This window comes from Berghia stephanieae, chromosome 12 (assembly GCF_034508935.2).
Source record: "Berghia stephanieae isolate SIO BIC M18660-M18661 chromosome 12, UCSD_Bste_1.3, whole genome shotgun sequence".
Taxonomy (NCBI): domain Eukaryota; kingdom Metazoa; phylum Mollusca; class Gastropoda; order Nudibranchia; family Aeolidiidae; genus Berghia; species Berghia stephanieae.
In genome coordinates this window covers 32,144,516-32,159,515 of record NC_088371.1, presented here as the reverse complement: position 1 = coordinate 32,159,515, position 15,000 = coordinate 32,144,516, and the positions used below count along the sequence as shown (strand labels likewise).

At 34.8% G+C, this 15,000-nt stretch overlaps 2 protein-coding genes across 2 annotated transcripts in view; one reads left to right on the top strand and one right to left on the bottom strand.

The window, feature by feature from the left end:
- LOC144958175 (uncharacterized) overlaps positions 1–15,000 on the top strand; it is a 128,889-nt gene that overhangs the window by 97,562 nt on the left and 16,327 nt on the right. The window lies entirely within an intron of this gene.
- LOC144958178 (uncharacterized) lies at positions 8,020–13,837 on the bottom strand. Its single transcript, XM_078889960.1, has 6 exons — positions 13,455–13,837; positions 12,831–12,901; positions 12,141–12,248; positions 11,734–11,822; positions 11,218–11,302; positions 8,020–10,417 (listed from the first exon to the last, which is right to left on the bottom strand). The coding sequence occupies exons 3-6, from the start codon at positions 12,195–12,197 to the stop codon at positions 9,431–9,433; spliced, it is 1,218 nt and encodes a 405-aa protein (XP_078746086.1). The 5' UTR covers positions 12,198–12,248; positions 12,831–12,901; positions 13,455–13,837; the 3' UTR covers positions 8,020–9,430.

The window sequence follows — 15,000 nt, the reverse complement described above, 5'->3', positions numbered from 1 at the left end:
TAAGTTTCTTCTTATCATCATCGATTATAATTTTCAAAACAATTGTATTGTACAAATCGTATACTACAGAATTCTTTTAAATAAACATTAATTGATATTGATGGAATCTTATAGACCGAAAAGTGCTCGACATGTAGCAATTGAAAGAATTATTATTTTAATATTTAACACAATGTTGGAGTCAGTCTACGTCGATGTTTCAGGCCTTTTCAGCCATCGTCAGGACTTCAACAAGCAACAACACACAACAAACCAAACTCATGTAACACACAGTCCTGACGATGGCTGAACAGGCCTGAAACATCGATGTAGACTGACTCCAACATTGTGGTAAATATTAAAATAATATATATATATATATATATATATATATATATATATATATATATATATATATAAAACACAAGATAAAAATAGAGAAGCAAATGCCTAACTTACGTATTTAAATAAGAGGGTTAACGATATGTGTGTCAAGCTATTGACGTTATGTTACTTTGTGTTTACTTGAAAAAGGCCAAAGGCCAAAACACAGTTTCTTTTGTGTTGTTCATTCATGAGTCCGATTTACTCCCTTTCTCTTTATCTCCTTTTTATTGACTCATTTAGACACCTCTAGTTATTGATGTTATTGACTGCATGGTAACAATGGGAGCATATTCTATCTGTAATGGTGTGCCCTTGTGGAAGGCACTGCACACAAATTCCATTACAAATTGCCTGCTCCTTCAGGTATAAATGAGTGCTCGGCTAAAAGCACCCGCGACTGTTCTATCTGTCGTTGTCGAAAAATTACTCTGAACTGATGGCTTGTTTTGTATGAAACAGGTCTGACGTGTCTTGCTTGAGAACCTTCGTGCAGTTAATGTAGCGTTTTAAAACTGTAGCATTACTGGTGTATTCCATATGAAATTCTCATAATTCATAATTGAATGTTGATGGGTCTTTAAAAGAAAGAAAGAAATTAAAGAGAGAGAGAGAGAGAGAGAGAGAGAGAGAGAGAGAGAGGAGAGAGAGAGAGAGAGGGAGAGAGAGAGAGAAAGAGAGAGAGAGAGAGGGGAGAGAGAGAGAGTTAGAGAGAGAGAGAGAGAGGGGAGAGAGAGAGAGTTAGAGAGAGAGAGAGAGAGTTAGAGAGAGAGAGTTAGAGAGAGAGAGAGAGAGAGAGAGAGTTAGAGAGAGGGAGAGAGAGAGTTAGAGAGAGAGAGAGAGTTAGAGAGAGAGAGAGAGTTAGAGAGAGAGAGAGAGAGAGAGAGAGAGAGAGAGGAGAGGGGTGGAAGAATATTACCTATGACTAAATAAGGAATGCGTTTGCATGTTTTCAGATACAATTATTACAATGGAAAAAAAAGAACTTCTCGCAGGGACTGATTGGACAAGTCTTTAATATGTTAACTAGATAACACCACGCTATCATCTTGATTCAAACACCCAGGAATACACACGCTACAATTCCTACTACATTTTGTTTTATGTTTTCAACGTTCCTTTAGCTGACAAAGGGTTTTCCCCGAAACGTCCATTGTCTGTACTGTTCCCAATCGAAGCCATTTGTTAGCTACTATAAATGGTCAACAATATATTTAAAATTATTGAACGTACATTGTATTCTCGTTGTTATTTTCCTTGGATAAGTAATGCTATATAGGGAAAAATAAAAGTGCTAAAAATGCACTGTTATGATAAATAGCGAGAGTGGTTCTATAGCAGGTATCATTTATATGTGACTTAGTTACCTGTATGCCAATTTTCATTCTTTGAATCCCAATGTGCACGGTTTTGTCCAATTTCCACTTCCACAGTGAAAATGAAGAAAATATGTGTATTTACGCAGTTATTTCCCTTGTTTAATATAGCTGTAATAGGGAAAGTTTAAGGCCTTAAACCGAAACGTTATGATTGATTCTCAGAGTGGTTCTACAGTAGATGGGTTTTTGATTGGTCTTGGTAACCTGTATGCAAATTGTCATGCTTTCAACCCGAATTTGCACGGTTTTAGCCTAATTCTTCCTACTAGTGTGTTTATTGAAACAATCGTGGAATAAAAAATGCTCAACATGTTTCCCTGAAAATATGTACCTAAATCAGAACTGCCTACCTGGACTTGAAAAAATCGTAGTTTTCCGGGGTTTTACTGTATTAGACACTAGAACAACCAGTAAAAATTAACAATTTCACACCTGATTACAATTAGAGAATGTGAGTAAAGAGACTTTTTTTCAAGGACTCAACTATGCGTAAAGGGAAGAAGGGGGGGGGGGGGGGTGGGATTAGGAGGTGTCCATCCCATCGCTAAAGCACAATCAAACCCATTTTCCTTTCTCAATACATGTCCAATCCAGTTCCAACACTGACCTTCCTTGTTCATGCCAATTCCATCACTTTATCTGTTGTTAAACGTTGTTGCCAACTTATTCTTAGTATTCTTCTGAGACATTTGTTTAGTTTTCGGAAGTGTCCTCTCTTCTTTCATCTTCTTTGTTCCTTTTCCATGTTTCGCAGCCATACAGTAATACTGACATGATTAGGGATTTTAAGAGTGTTATCTTTGTTTTGTTTTTCTGCCGACAAACATTGCATTCTACTTTTACAAGCCTTTGGAAAGCTCCCGTGCCAGCCCAATCCTTCTTATCAAATCACCAGTCACTTCCCCATCTTTGCTGATTTCAGCTCCAAGATAATTGAAGTTTTCAACTCCTTTCATACTTTTCCACGCTGCTGTTTCGGATTTGAGATGCTCAAAATTGGAAGATATCAGAGCAATGCCGTTCACAAAGTCAAATCCTTCTAGATTAGTCGTATAATTCCACCGAATTCCTGTTCTATTGTGTTCTGTAGTTCTTCCCATTACCCAATCTATGATTAGCATGAACAGGAAACCTGACATTCAACAATCTTGTTTCACACCACTGACTACAGGGAACCAGTCTGTTACTCCTTCATCTTCAATTACAGATTCAATTACAGAACACTGAAATCTTTCATATCGTGCTGTTATAATGCCAATTATCTTCCTTGGTATTCCATATTTATTCATCAGAAGCCATAAACTGTCTCGATATACGGAATCAAAAGCTTTCTCACAATCAACAAAGTACATACAATGTGCCATTCCATTCATTCACTTGTCCTAAGATGTTTCGAAGTATAAAGATTTGTTCCGTGGTTCTGGTCTGAACCCTGTCTGGTATTTCCTTACTCTGCTATATACCCTTCCTGAATTCTACTAATCAAAAATTTTCTCAGGATTTTACCGGTGACTGGTAGTAGCTAATGCCTCACTGTTTCCACGTTCGTGCAAGTTGCCTTTCTTTGGTAACCCGCAGATTAGACCTTTATTCCATCGATGGGGCACCGTCTCGTTTTCCCAGAGGTTACCACAACAATGGAAAATATGGTCTATAAAGTGCCAGATGCAAGGAAATGAGTTTGATTGTGCTATCGCGATGGGATGGACGCCAGAGCCATTTTTATGAACGCGGACTAGCGCATAGTCTTTGACTTTAATCAAGGGCTTGAAAAAAATCGGATTTTATTTGAGCTGAACAAACAAGTCCCAAACTAAAATCTCGTGGCACATTCGGACTAAGTTTGGCCAAGGTTTAATTATTGCCGAGGCTGGACTTCAAGCTTAGTCTGAAACTATTACTAGGATACATCATAGAGTCGACAAGATAGCAGGCATTTTTAGATTGAAAGAGCTTCGATTCGGAAGGAAAATACGCCGGTTACAAATGACAGAGGCAAAAAGTGTCCTGTTGCTATTGACACTGGCTTTAAAAATTAAGATAAGTACAGATCGTCGAAAGTAAACATTTTTGTGAGTTTTTACTTTAAAAAATCAAAAGAAAAACAAAACAAAACAAAACAAACGAATCTACGGGGTTCTGAGTTGCGAGTTAACGGAGACTCGAACTCGAAGGGTTCGCTTCAAAGTACAACAAAAAACAACAACAACAAAAAAAAAAAAAAAATAAATAAAAAAATAAATAATAAAAATAAAAGGAAAAAAAAACACAACAAACAAACCAAAAAAAAAAAAACGATTAGAAAGTATAGTCGTGGGGACAAAAGTTATTCTGCTGGCATTGTCACTGACTGAAATAAAGTGATCCATCAGAACACACCTCCTGGTTTTTTTTTGGTTTTTTTTTTTGGGGGGGGGGGGGGGGGTTATTTTGAGTTCAGTTTGCCCGGGAGGAAACAGGAGACAGGGGCGTCTAAAACAAACTTGGTGCAGAATGGAGGAAAGGAAAAGATATGGTGCTGACATATTCTCCTGGAAGCGAGCAAGAACTGAAGCAATGAACCCGATAAAATAAAATAGGGGGGGGGTAGTCAGGCCTTAAGCGCCTCTTGGCGCTGAGAGAATCAAGGTAAGGTAGTGAAGGAAGTGAAGGGTAATATGGGGTTTGAGGAGGTGACGAGGTAAAAGGGGAATGGAGGAGGAGGTAATGAGTAAAGGTGGACGGAGGAGGAGGTGAAGAATAAAAGGAGGATGGAGAAGGTGGCGAAGAGTAAAAAGGAGATGACGGAGAGGTGAAGAGAAAAGGAGGGGAGAGAGAGAGAGGGGGGGGGGGGGGGGGGTTGGTGGAAGAGGTGAAGGGTGCAAGGAGGATGGAGAGGGAAGTGAAGTGTAAAAGGGGGATGGAGGAGGTGGAGATGAAGTGTAAAAGGGGAGGAAGGAGGAGGTGAAGAGTAAAGGCGAGTTGAGGAGGGGAAAAGGGAGAGGAGTAAAATGAAGATATTTCTTGACAATTTCCCGCAAACAGACACACACACACACACACACACACACACACGCCAATATATATATATATATATATATATATATATATATATATATATATATATATATATATATATATATATATATATATATAAACATTTGAAATATAATTAAGATAGTTTGACTTCTACAACGTTGTTATCGAGCGTTGCTCTCATCAGGAAGTGGAAGTGAAAGTATATATATATATATATATATATATATATATATATATATATATATATATATATATATATATATATCGTTGATCATAATTACAAATGCATTGATGTAATTTTAACACCATTTACATGTATTGTTAATAATTCGTTGCAGTCAGGTGCTGTACCAGACATTTACAAAGTTGCTCATGTCAAACCCCTTTTGAAAAAACCTGATCTCGATAAAGAGAACTTAAAAAACTATCGCCCTGTCTCTAATCTTCCTTTTCTCTCTAAGATCTTAGAAAAGCTTGTTTTGAAACAATTACTGTCTCATCTTAAAAATAATTGTCTTGAAGAAAAATTTCAGTCTGCTTATAGGCAACATCATTCGACGGAAACCGCACTTTTTAGGGTTGTTAATGATCTCCTCTCTGTTATAGACAATGGTTCATGTTCTTTGCTGAATTTGCTTGACCTATCGTCTGCTTTTGATACTATTGATCACAATCTTCTTCTCAAAAGTCTTGAAATTACTTATGGCGTGTCTGGTGCAGCGCTTGATTGGTTTAGGTCATATTTGTTTAATCGTAAACAGATTATTACGGTGGATGAATATAGATCGGAGGAAATCTTTCTTGATTGTGGGGTTCCCCAGGGTTCAGTACTTGGACCCGTTCTTTTTGTTTTGTACGTTGGCCCTCTGTCTAAAATCATCAGAAGTTTTGGTCTGTCTTACCATCAATACGCTGATGATACGCAATTGTACTGCGTTTCCAATACGAGAAATTTACAAGAAGTATCAGCCAATAGTAAAAATTGTATCCAAAGTGTTAAGAAATGGATGAATGAGAACAGACTGAAACTGAATGATGATAAGACGGAGGTGCTGTATGTGGGGAACAGGAAGTGGAAAAGTGAAACAGATTTGAAGTTGGGGGATGCCTCTATTCAAATTGTTGACAAAGTGAAAAACCTTTTCACATTCTTAGACTCTGGACTGTCGATGGAGCATCAGGTTAATAATTTGGTTAGATCTCTCTTTTTCCAACTAAAAAAGATTGCTTCCATTAGACGGTTCATATCTGAGGATGTGACGAAGCACCTGGTTGTGTCCCTCGTACTATCGAAATTGGATTATTGTAATGCTCTGTTGTTTGGCGTTTCGCAATACAATCTGAAACGTCTTCAGATTGTCCAAAACAGCGCTGCCAGACTAGTATTCATGAAGCGTAGGTGCGACTCTGCCGGACCTCTACTTCATGACCTGCATTGGCTGCCTGTTGGGAAAAGAATTAAATTCAAAGCTTGTGTTTTAGTGTATCGTTGTCTTGAAGGTACTGCCCCTTCCTACCTTTCAGAACTAATTGAAAGATATTCAAAACCCGCCCCTTACATTCGGCCAGTGATTCCACAAAACTAGTTGTCCCTCGAATTCGGAAAAATGCTGGAATGAGATCCTTTTCTCATTTCGGACCCTCTATTTGGAACGCCTTACCGCAGAGCATTCGTGAAAAAGAATCTTTGTCTATTTTTAAACGTTCGCTTAAAACATATTTGTTTCGATTTTAGTAGATGGTATGAGAAGCAAGATAGGTTTGGTTTGTGTTGTGTTGTGTGTATGTGTGTGTGTGTGCTTGTGTGTGTGAATGAGTATGTTTCAGCCAAAGTAATTTGTAATTTAAGCGCTTAGAGTCTGGTGTTTCGGAGTTATAGCGCTATATAAGTTTTCAGCATTATTATTATTATTACACTTGAAATATTGGATAAATAGCTCCTTTTATCAAAAAGTTGAGCACTATTATTTCATGGTTTTTATTCTTACAATATGCCTAATATATATATATATATATATATATATATATATATATATATATATATATATATATATATATATATATATATATATATATATATATATAATTTACATTATATATTAGCTCTAACCACCATTATCGAGCACTTTCGTACCTACAAGTACCCACCAACACTCATAAATATATACATATATATATATATATATATATATATATATATATATATATATATATATATATATATATATATATATATATATATATATATATATATATATATATAATTCTATTTACTACATTTGGTAGCCCATTGTATAAACATCACTTAGGTCACCCAGCTATATATCTCTTATTAAAGACGAGTTCGGCCACACAGGGGCACTAAACATGTTAAAATGAAAGAATGAATAATTCCACAAAAATGTGCGTAAAAATTATACAAAGTGAAAGAGATACAAAATTAACTGGATGACCTAACTTTTACTAACTGTTTTCACTTACTTAGGCAGCCCACAATTTGCAATGGTATATTTCCTACGTTAGGAACTCCAATAAAAATGTGAGTTAGGTTACCCATGACAATATTTGGTGTTTTTGGACTTTTTATGTCTTTGCTTGTTTTTAAGGGTTTTACGGCGCTTGTAACACATTTAGGTTATATCAGCGCCAGTAAAAAGGAAGAAAATTGGATAGTAAAAACATTCTAGATGTACAATTAAAAGGACTTAAGGAAAAATAGGGCAAATGGGAATGGTTCAAATAGAGAACAAATGTAGATTCCAAGAACATGCTATCAGTGTACTTAGATTGAGATCACCTAAGTCTTATCCAGACACCAGTACAAGATCCACAAAGAAGGATACACTCAAATGTTTACAAATCATATGTTAAAGATTTAAAAAAATAACAGTACAAAAATGAGATGATTTACAAGGAAAAAAATATCATCTCCCAAGACTATACAATCGACGGTTTCCCTCCCACTCCCAGCCAACAACTCCGACCAGGGTCAGGACAAAACTAAGCAATCTCATTCCAAGACAAAAACAGGAAGCAATTGGAAAACAGATATAGGGGGGTATAAGACACAGTAAGTACCTCCCTGCCCATATGGGAGGTCGGGAACCTCATCCCAGTAGGATTGTCTAAAGCACCAACCAATTAACAAGTGATTTAACCAGCATTCGAGCAGTAAATAACACACTTGTCTTAGGTTGATAGAAAATTAAATGTAACTACATGTGTAAGCATAAAAAAAAAAAAAAATTCTATCCAGACAAGTACCCAACATAAACGATAGAAGTAGAAGTATAAACGGACAGAGATAAGCATATTTATTAAACAGATGATGACGGCAACGACTTTGATTTTAAAATAAAAATTTATTAAAAACTAATATGAGATAAACATATATTTTTAAAAATATGTGATGTTACCCATGAACAAGAGTTTGATGAAATTATACACCAAAAAGACATGATTTCTGTCACCCATTGGGTCACTTAATGCATATTTGTACCATAAACATTTAATGAAATTCTACACCAAAAATACATGACTTATGTCACCCATTGGGTCACTTAATGCATATTTGTACCATAAACAAGAGTTGGTGAAATTATCCACTAAAAATAAATGATTTATGTCACCCATTGGGTCACTTAATACATATTTGTACCATAAACAAGACTTGATGAAATTATACACTAAAAATATATGATTTACGTCACCCATTGGGTCACTTAATGCATATTTGTACCATAAATAAAAGTTCATGAAATTATACACTAAAAATAAATGATTTATGTCATTGGATCACTTAATACACATTTGTACCATAAACACTTCATGAAATCATACACCAAAAATACATGATTTGCAATGTTACTTGATATCTGCCATGTATTTGGAAAATCTGACTTTTCCTTACCATACATAAGGCTCCCAAACCATTGAACGAATCATCACCAACATTGCATGGTTTTTACAATCGACATAAAATAAATGTGCTTTGTATGAATTTTTGTTTTGATAAAACATCTGGATGATTTTATTATTTTTTTAAAAGGTGAATTTGTTCATCAAATCCCCTCAAAAACACAGATGCCATCGTCTTTAGCATGTTGACTGCACATATGTCTTACAGTATAATGAGGCAGTCGATACCTACTAGGTGGTGGTTACTTTCAATATTTTCAATGCAATCATTTTTGTTACAAACATTATAAATATTGAATAGTTTTCCACTCTTAATTTTGTGAAAGACAAAGCGAAATATTTTAGACATTTGACTAGATATCCTGTCAACTTTTAGATGATTACAGGTTATCACTAAAAACAATTTTAAAATTCAAGACCTAGAAATTTAATTCAAGACCATCAATTTAAAGAAAAAAGACAAATATCAGCACACTTACAATTTACAGAAATTAATTAGAGCATGATCTAATTGTCATCTGCATTTTTTGGGAACAAAACAGGAACAAGTTTTCTATTACCTTTGCCAGCTTGGTAGGCCAGTTTCTGATTATCGATCAAATATTTTTCCATTGGATCGTCAACATCCATAATTAAATTTGGATCGATCCAAGCACCTGTGATGGCATCTCTCTACTCAGCTAAAGTAAGCCTACTTGGCTCACCACCTCTTCGAGCATTAAACATGGTTATCCTTGACAAAATTATATTCCTCATGAAAATAAAAGTCTGTTTATCCCAGATACTAAATTGAGCCATCCCATTTGCCATTTCCTGCAACAAATATTTTCTGAAAGTTGAAATATCTTCTTCCAATGGATGGCTGCTGGTTTATGAAGACCACCCCGTTTTAATTCACATTCTACTTGAGCTGAATAAAAGATAAAGCTCCAATTCAGATTGAGGACATCTATAAATCTGCTCAAATCTTGCTCTTTGTCAAATACACCTTTCATAACAAAGTACCCTTTCATGACGTTGACTGCCTTCTTTAGAACAAATCCGATTCTCACTTTCAAACCGGCCTTTTGGCCATCATCTTTGTCACAGAATTTGATGACAACCTTTTCAAGTACATTGAATTGTTTGTAGTCTAACACATCTAGTCCTGAGGCATTTTTATTTTCGGACTCTGCTCGTAATAAATAAATTAAGTTGGCAAACAGTCTCATCTCACCCATTATAACGGATCTTTCCTTTTCTACTGATCTTGCCCATTGTTTTTTCCCAAGCAACAATACAACTAAATCTGTTCTGCAAATATCTCCAACATCATCTTTTCTAAACCTATCAATGACATTGGTCTTAAACTCAACATCAACAGCTATTTCTTTTGCACAGCCTGACAAAGAAGTCATTTTAAGTGTGTCAGCTTGCAAAGACATCACTCGAGAACACTTTTCTTTGTGACGAAAGATATTTTTGCCATCAAAAAAGCCTAAGCAGCCAAAACACATTACTGTATCAGCATTGCCTTGGCATCTCTCCCTTATTAAAGCTGCTTGCTTATCTTTGCGATGAATTTCTGCATTTGGTTTAAAAACGCCGCTGTTTTTCATGGTATCAAACATTCTGTTTTGCTCTTTGCTCGGTAGTTTCAAAGCAGCAATCACCTCCTCCTCTGTACTGTATTTTCTTTTTACATGACGAGTGAGATGGGTTGGAAATTCATCACAAAACTCACACATTCGTTTTGGTTTCTGAAATGTAAATCAAAGAAAAGTTCATTGCCCAGATGATAATGCCATAAGCAGTGATTTCATAAATGCTTGAAAAAAAATCCTTGAGGACAAATCACCTAAGCGGGGCTCGAACCCAGGTCCTTCCAGGACACAGTGCAATGCCTTAACCACTCTGTCACTATAATTCTATAATAGGGGACTATAATTCAAATCTGATCCATCTTTTATACTACATGGGCTTTCATCACACTGGACGATTATTTCAATCAACACTGTGTATACTATATTAAAGTTATTTTAACTTAAAACCATTAACAATGAAGAGACATTAAAAAATGTGGATTTGTGTAAATTTAAGTGATTGACATCGATGTTACTGAATATAGTGCCATGGAAGAGCCTGCATTCAGAATATGCATTACATTACATCTAACCTGATCCCTGAAACCATGAGACAAAGACTGTTCGCAGGACACATTCTAAGTTTAAATACAGAACATCTCCAAAGACTTGGATTTAACGTATCTATACAGTTTGGCTGGACCAGCTGTCAGTCGTCTTTATACAAATTCCAGTTAATGACTCTTAATAAAATCACAACTCTAACCTCCTAATCCAAACTCATTAACACCTTGTACACCTGACACTTATGCTGCTAGTAAAGCAATGCACCATAAATGTACCTTGCCAAGCAGACATTGAAAAAATTGGAGATATAGACCCAATTTACTCAAATTGTTCCTCTGATGTTGCATAATCAAAACAGACGTTAATCCTTCCGCTAAAGTCAATTAGTCAAATAAAGTAATAAGACTAACCTTATTACTGCTTTCATTCCTATTTTCCTTCAGTTGGGATGGTTCAAGACGGACTTCTTGTGGATTTGGTAACTTTTCATCAGGCCTAAAAAAATAATCTTTTTATTAGAAATTTGATGTAAAATAGTAGTAATCAGTAATAAATATAATTCGTAAAAATTAGATTAAATAGCATAAGTAGATACCTAGTTGCTCCAATTATGTTTAAGATAAAAATCAAGAGTTATATCCTATTATTATTATTAAACATGGAATATTTTAACAGAGGACACTAACATATACCAGAGTTTGACTTTAAAAATTATCATTTTTAAGAAATAAATCAATCATTTTAGACAGCAATTTTTATATTCCACCCTGTTCTCAACCTTATTATATGTGCTTTGTATGATGTGAAACTGTATTTATGTGACTTTAAGAAATTATATAAAGATCTTAGGGAGACAGCGATAAATGACTGCTTATAATTATCATTTATGTAAATAGGATCATGTATCTCATAGTGGTTTTTCCTACCTTATATTGTCGACCAATCCATCAGAATGAAATTCAACAATTTCAGATTCGCAATGATTACTTTCATCATTGTCAATCAGCATTGGATCCTGAGAATGCAAAATAAAGATTGTTCACATCAGACAGATTTTTCATATAAATTTGCTTACACGACTTATTAAGATTTGACATGTTTAAAGCAGTATTTAACCGCAAGACTATTCTCCATCAAAATGTTTTTGGATGTCTCTCTAACTCTAAACCTGAAATTTGCTAAGCGGATGCAACCATACAAGGTGATCATCCATAATACAAACACAGATGTTTGATTAAGTAAGGAGCTATAATGCAGAACAAATGACATGTTAAAGAAGAGGGCAGAGAGATGAAGATATGCTTTTCAATTAATGATCTGTTTTATTAGGTACCTGATTCCAATTTAGGATCTTTTCTTTGAACCTCAAAGCTGGCAATTTGGAAAGCATTTCTTCCCACTCATCCTCACTACTTGTTTGTGAGGGTGGTGCTGGAACAAACTGTTGATATAAAAGAAATTAAGTTTTTGATTGATTCAAATTTAGAAATGGAAATGTAATGGTGCCTGCCAAGTAATCTGATATTACAGGTAATGTTCTATTTAAATACGGTTAGATTTGATTAGAAAATAGGTTTCAATGTGACATAGCAATAGAACTAGCAAATGATGCACCATTAAAGTGAGAGAATAGGGAGAAGCCTCACCTGAGTTTCTGTAAAGAACTAGGACAGTCACTAATCGTAACAACTTTTATTTTAAAAATAATTATTTTCAAAATGTGTAACTAATAGCATAACATGTTCAATAGCACTGGCTTTAAGAGTAATAAGCATTGCATTATTATAGCATTTCATGTGTGAGAAAATAAGTTTTTTTTTTTAAAATGGGGTTGAGGCATGGAATATCTAACATTAACATACACAGAGACAGCATCAAAAAAATGATAAATGAATAAATATTAAATACTCAAGTATAAAGGTATTTGAGAAGCTTTAAAACAAACATAGAAAATACATTTTATCTGAAAACAGTAGGCCTAGAATCTACTTAAAAAAGAAACAATGCTTTTCTTCAATCTTACATTTGGGTCAATATCTCTGTCAGCAGAGGGAACGGGAGATGAAGAACTGGAGGGCACTTCTTGCTCAGCATCTTTTGTGGAAGAGAATAAATGTTTAGGATTAATTAATTAAGTACAAAATTAAGAATCAAAATGCCCCTCCTCTAACTTATGTTCATCTTGATTGACATGCACACAACTTTAAAGTTGGTTTTTGTTTCCAATTTATTCCAAGCTTTCATCTATGTGGACGATGAATAACGTACACGTCATAATAAAAGTATGAGAATGAGTAAATGTGCATAGTCATCATAGAGGCTACTACTAGCCTAGAGAAAAGAGACTATAATATGTATACATAAAAATCTTTAGTCTTGAGTCATCTATTATTTTAGTTTGCTGTCTTTTGACTTTGTGACACTTTGTCTCTCATGTTATCTGTGACATCAAACAAAACTGGCAAAGAAAAAACAACATTGCCTTCTCCTCTAACCTTTGAGACTAGACTAGAGTACAGTGACTGAGAATTGGTCTACATTACCATTCATCTAGATAAATCTAAATCTTAATTAAGTTCTAGAAAAAGCATGAGCATCTAGAGTAGAGATAGATCTAGCTAGAGTTAGTCTCTTTATTTAGTCTTACCTTACTCTATTACTATTATCTGACCTGGACTCCAACATTAACATTCGATGAATGCAGTCGATGCCGCCATGTTGAAATTACTAAATGATGGAATTAAACATAAATGACTAGTCAACAAACGGACTGACAAACAGTCAACTGGTGACAAGAATGGAGAATTCCATGTCGAATACCGCAAATTCTGTGCTTCTTTCATTTTCCTTCTCTCCCCGCAGTGCTTTCGTTCAGGGTTGCCAGATTATTTTTCAACAAAATGCCAGGGGAAGACTCAAAAAATGCCAAAACACTCCAAAAAATGCCAAAGTCTGTTGACTCCCACCCCCACTAAGAAAACTACTCACTTTTGATAGACAATTTACTATCATATCCTGGTGGCTTGCGTGTTTTCTTTTCTTTTTCTTTTTTTTTTTTTTTAATTATACTAAATTTCCTGTTGGGGTAATTTTTTACCTACTGACTACTAAGTGAAGTGCTAAACCACTACACCACGGTTGGATTTTAAGAATGAAAAAGAAATACATTAACATGAAAGGTAAATACGTAAACAGTTAAATAATTATTGACAATTAAGAAAACTTACTGTTTCGTGTTTCTTATGATGTTTTTTGTTGAATCTGGTTCAAGTGCAGAGTCCAAAGAAGTTATAGAGAAAAAAATTAGAAACAATATCCATCACAGTTTTAATAGCAAAGTTTTGCGATGTGAAGAGATTTGTTTTTACGCGTTTAGAAATAATTAAGAAAAGGTGTCATTTGAAGTATAATATACAAGAAAAGAAAATGCCAAATGAAAATGCCAAATGCCAAATGATTTTTTCTAATGCCAAACGGTTTTCAAAAATGCCAGATTTTTGGAATCTGGCATTTAAAATGCCAAACTGGCAACCCTGCTTTCGTTTTGGGTCTTAGATTGTCGTGAAATAAAAGATTCGGTCAATTGTCGTAAAATAGAAAATCGCGATGCCATTCCGTAAGCTGAATGAAAAAAATGTATATCTTGAGGTTGAGACCAGAAAACTTACTTCGTGAAATTTCTGGTCGTGGATTTGTTTCCCAAAAAATCAATTGGGTTGAAAAAAAATTCTAGCATTAAAATCGCCTTGATATATATCCGGACATGCGAGATATCATGTTTTTTAGCCTGGGTCACGTAAGTGACATTTACACAATGGGTGACATAACTACGAACTTGATTAAACACTGATATATATATATATATCTTTATTAAGTGATTGGAATTCTTTTAAAATTGAAATATAGAAAGTAAAGACACAGACCAAAGCAAAGCAGGGCTATTTATAGGCATTGCATCATTAGTATGAAAGATGAAAATGGGTGACCTAATGCACAAACCTTATGAAAACCTGAGTTAGGTGTCCCAAATGGCTACCTAACGTAGTATTTAGTAATATATATATATATATATATTATATATATATATATATATATATATATATATATATAGTTTGGAGTTTTCTACGGACATGACAAAATGGATTATGCCGACTGAAGAAGTGTGAGAAACACACAGAAACGAGTCGTCTCGG

Coding starts and splice junctions, on each gene's coding strand:
- LOC144958178 (XM_078889960.1), bottom strand. CDS start 12,197: ATGCTTTCCAAATTGCCAGCTTTGAGGTTCAAAGAAAAGATCCTAAAT. Junction 11,303..11,733: donor GGATTGGTCGACAATATAAG/GTAGGAAAAACC, acceptor TTATTTTTTTAG/GCCTGATGAAAAGTTACCAA. Junction 10,418..11,217: donor GGAATGAAAGCAGTAATAAG/GTTAGTCTTATT, acceptor TTTACATTTCAG/AAACCAAAACGAATGTGTGA.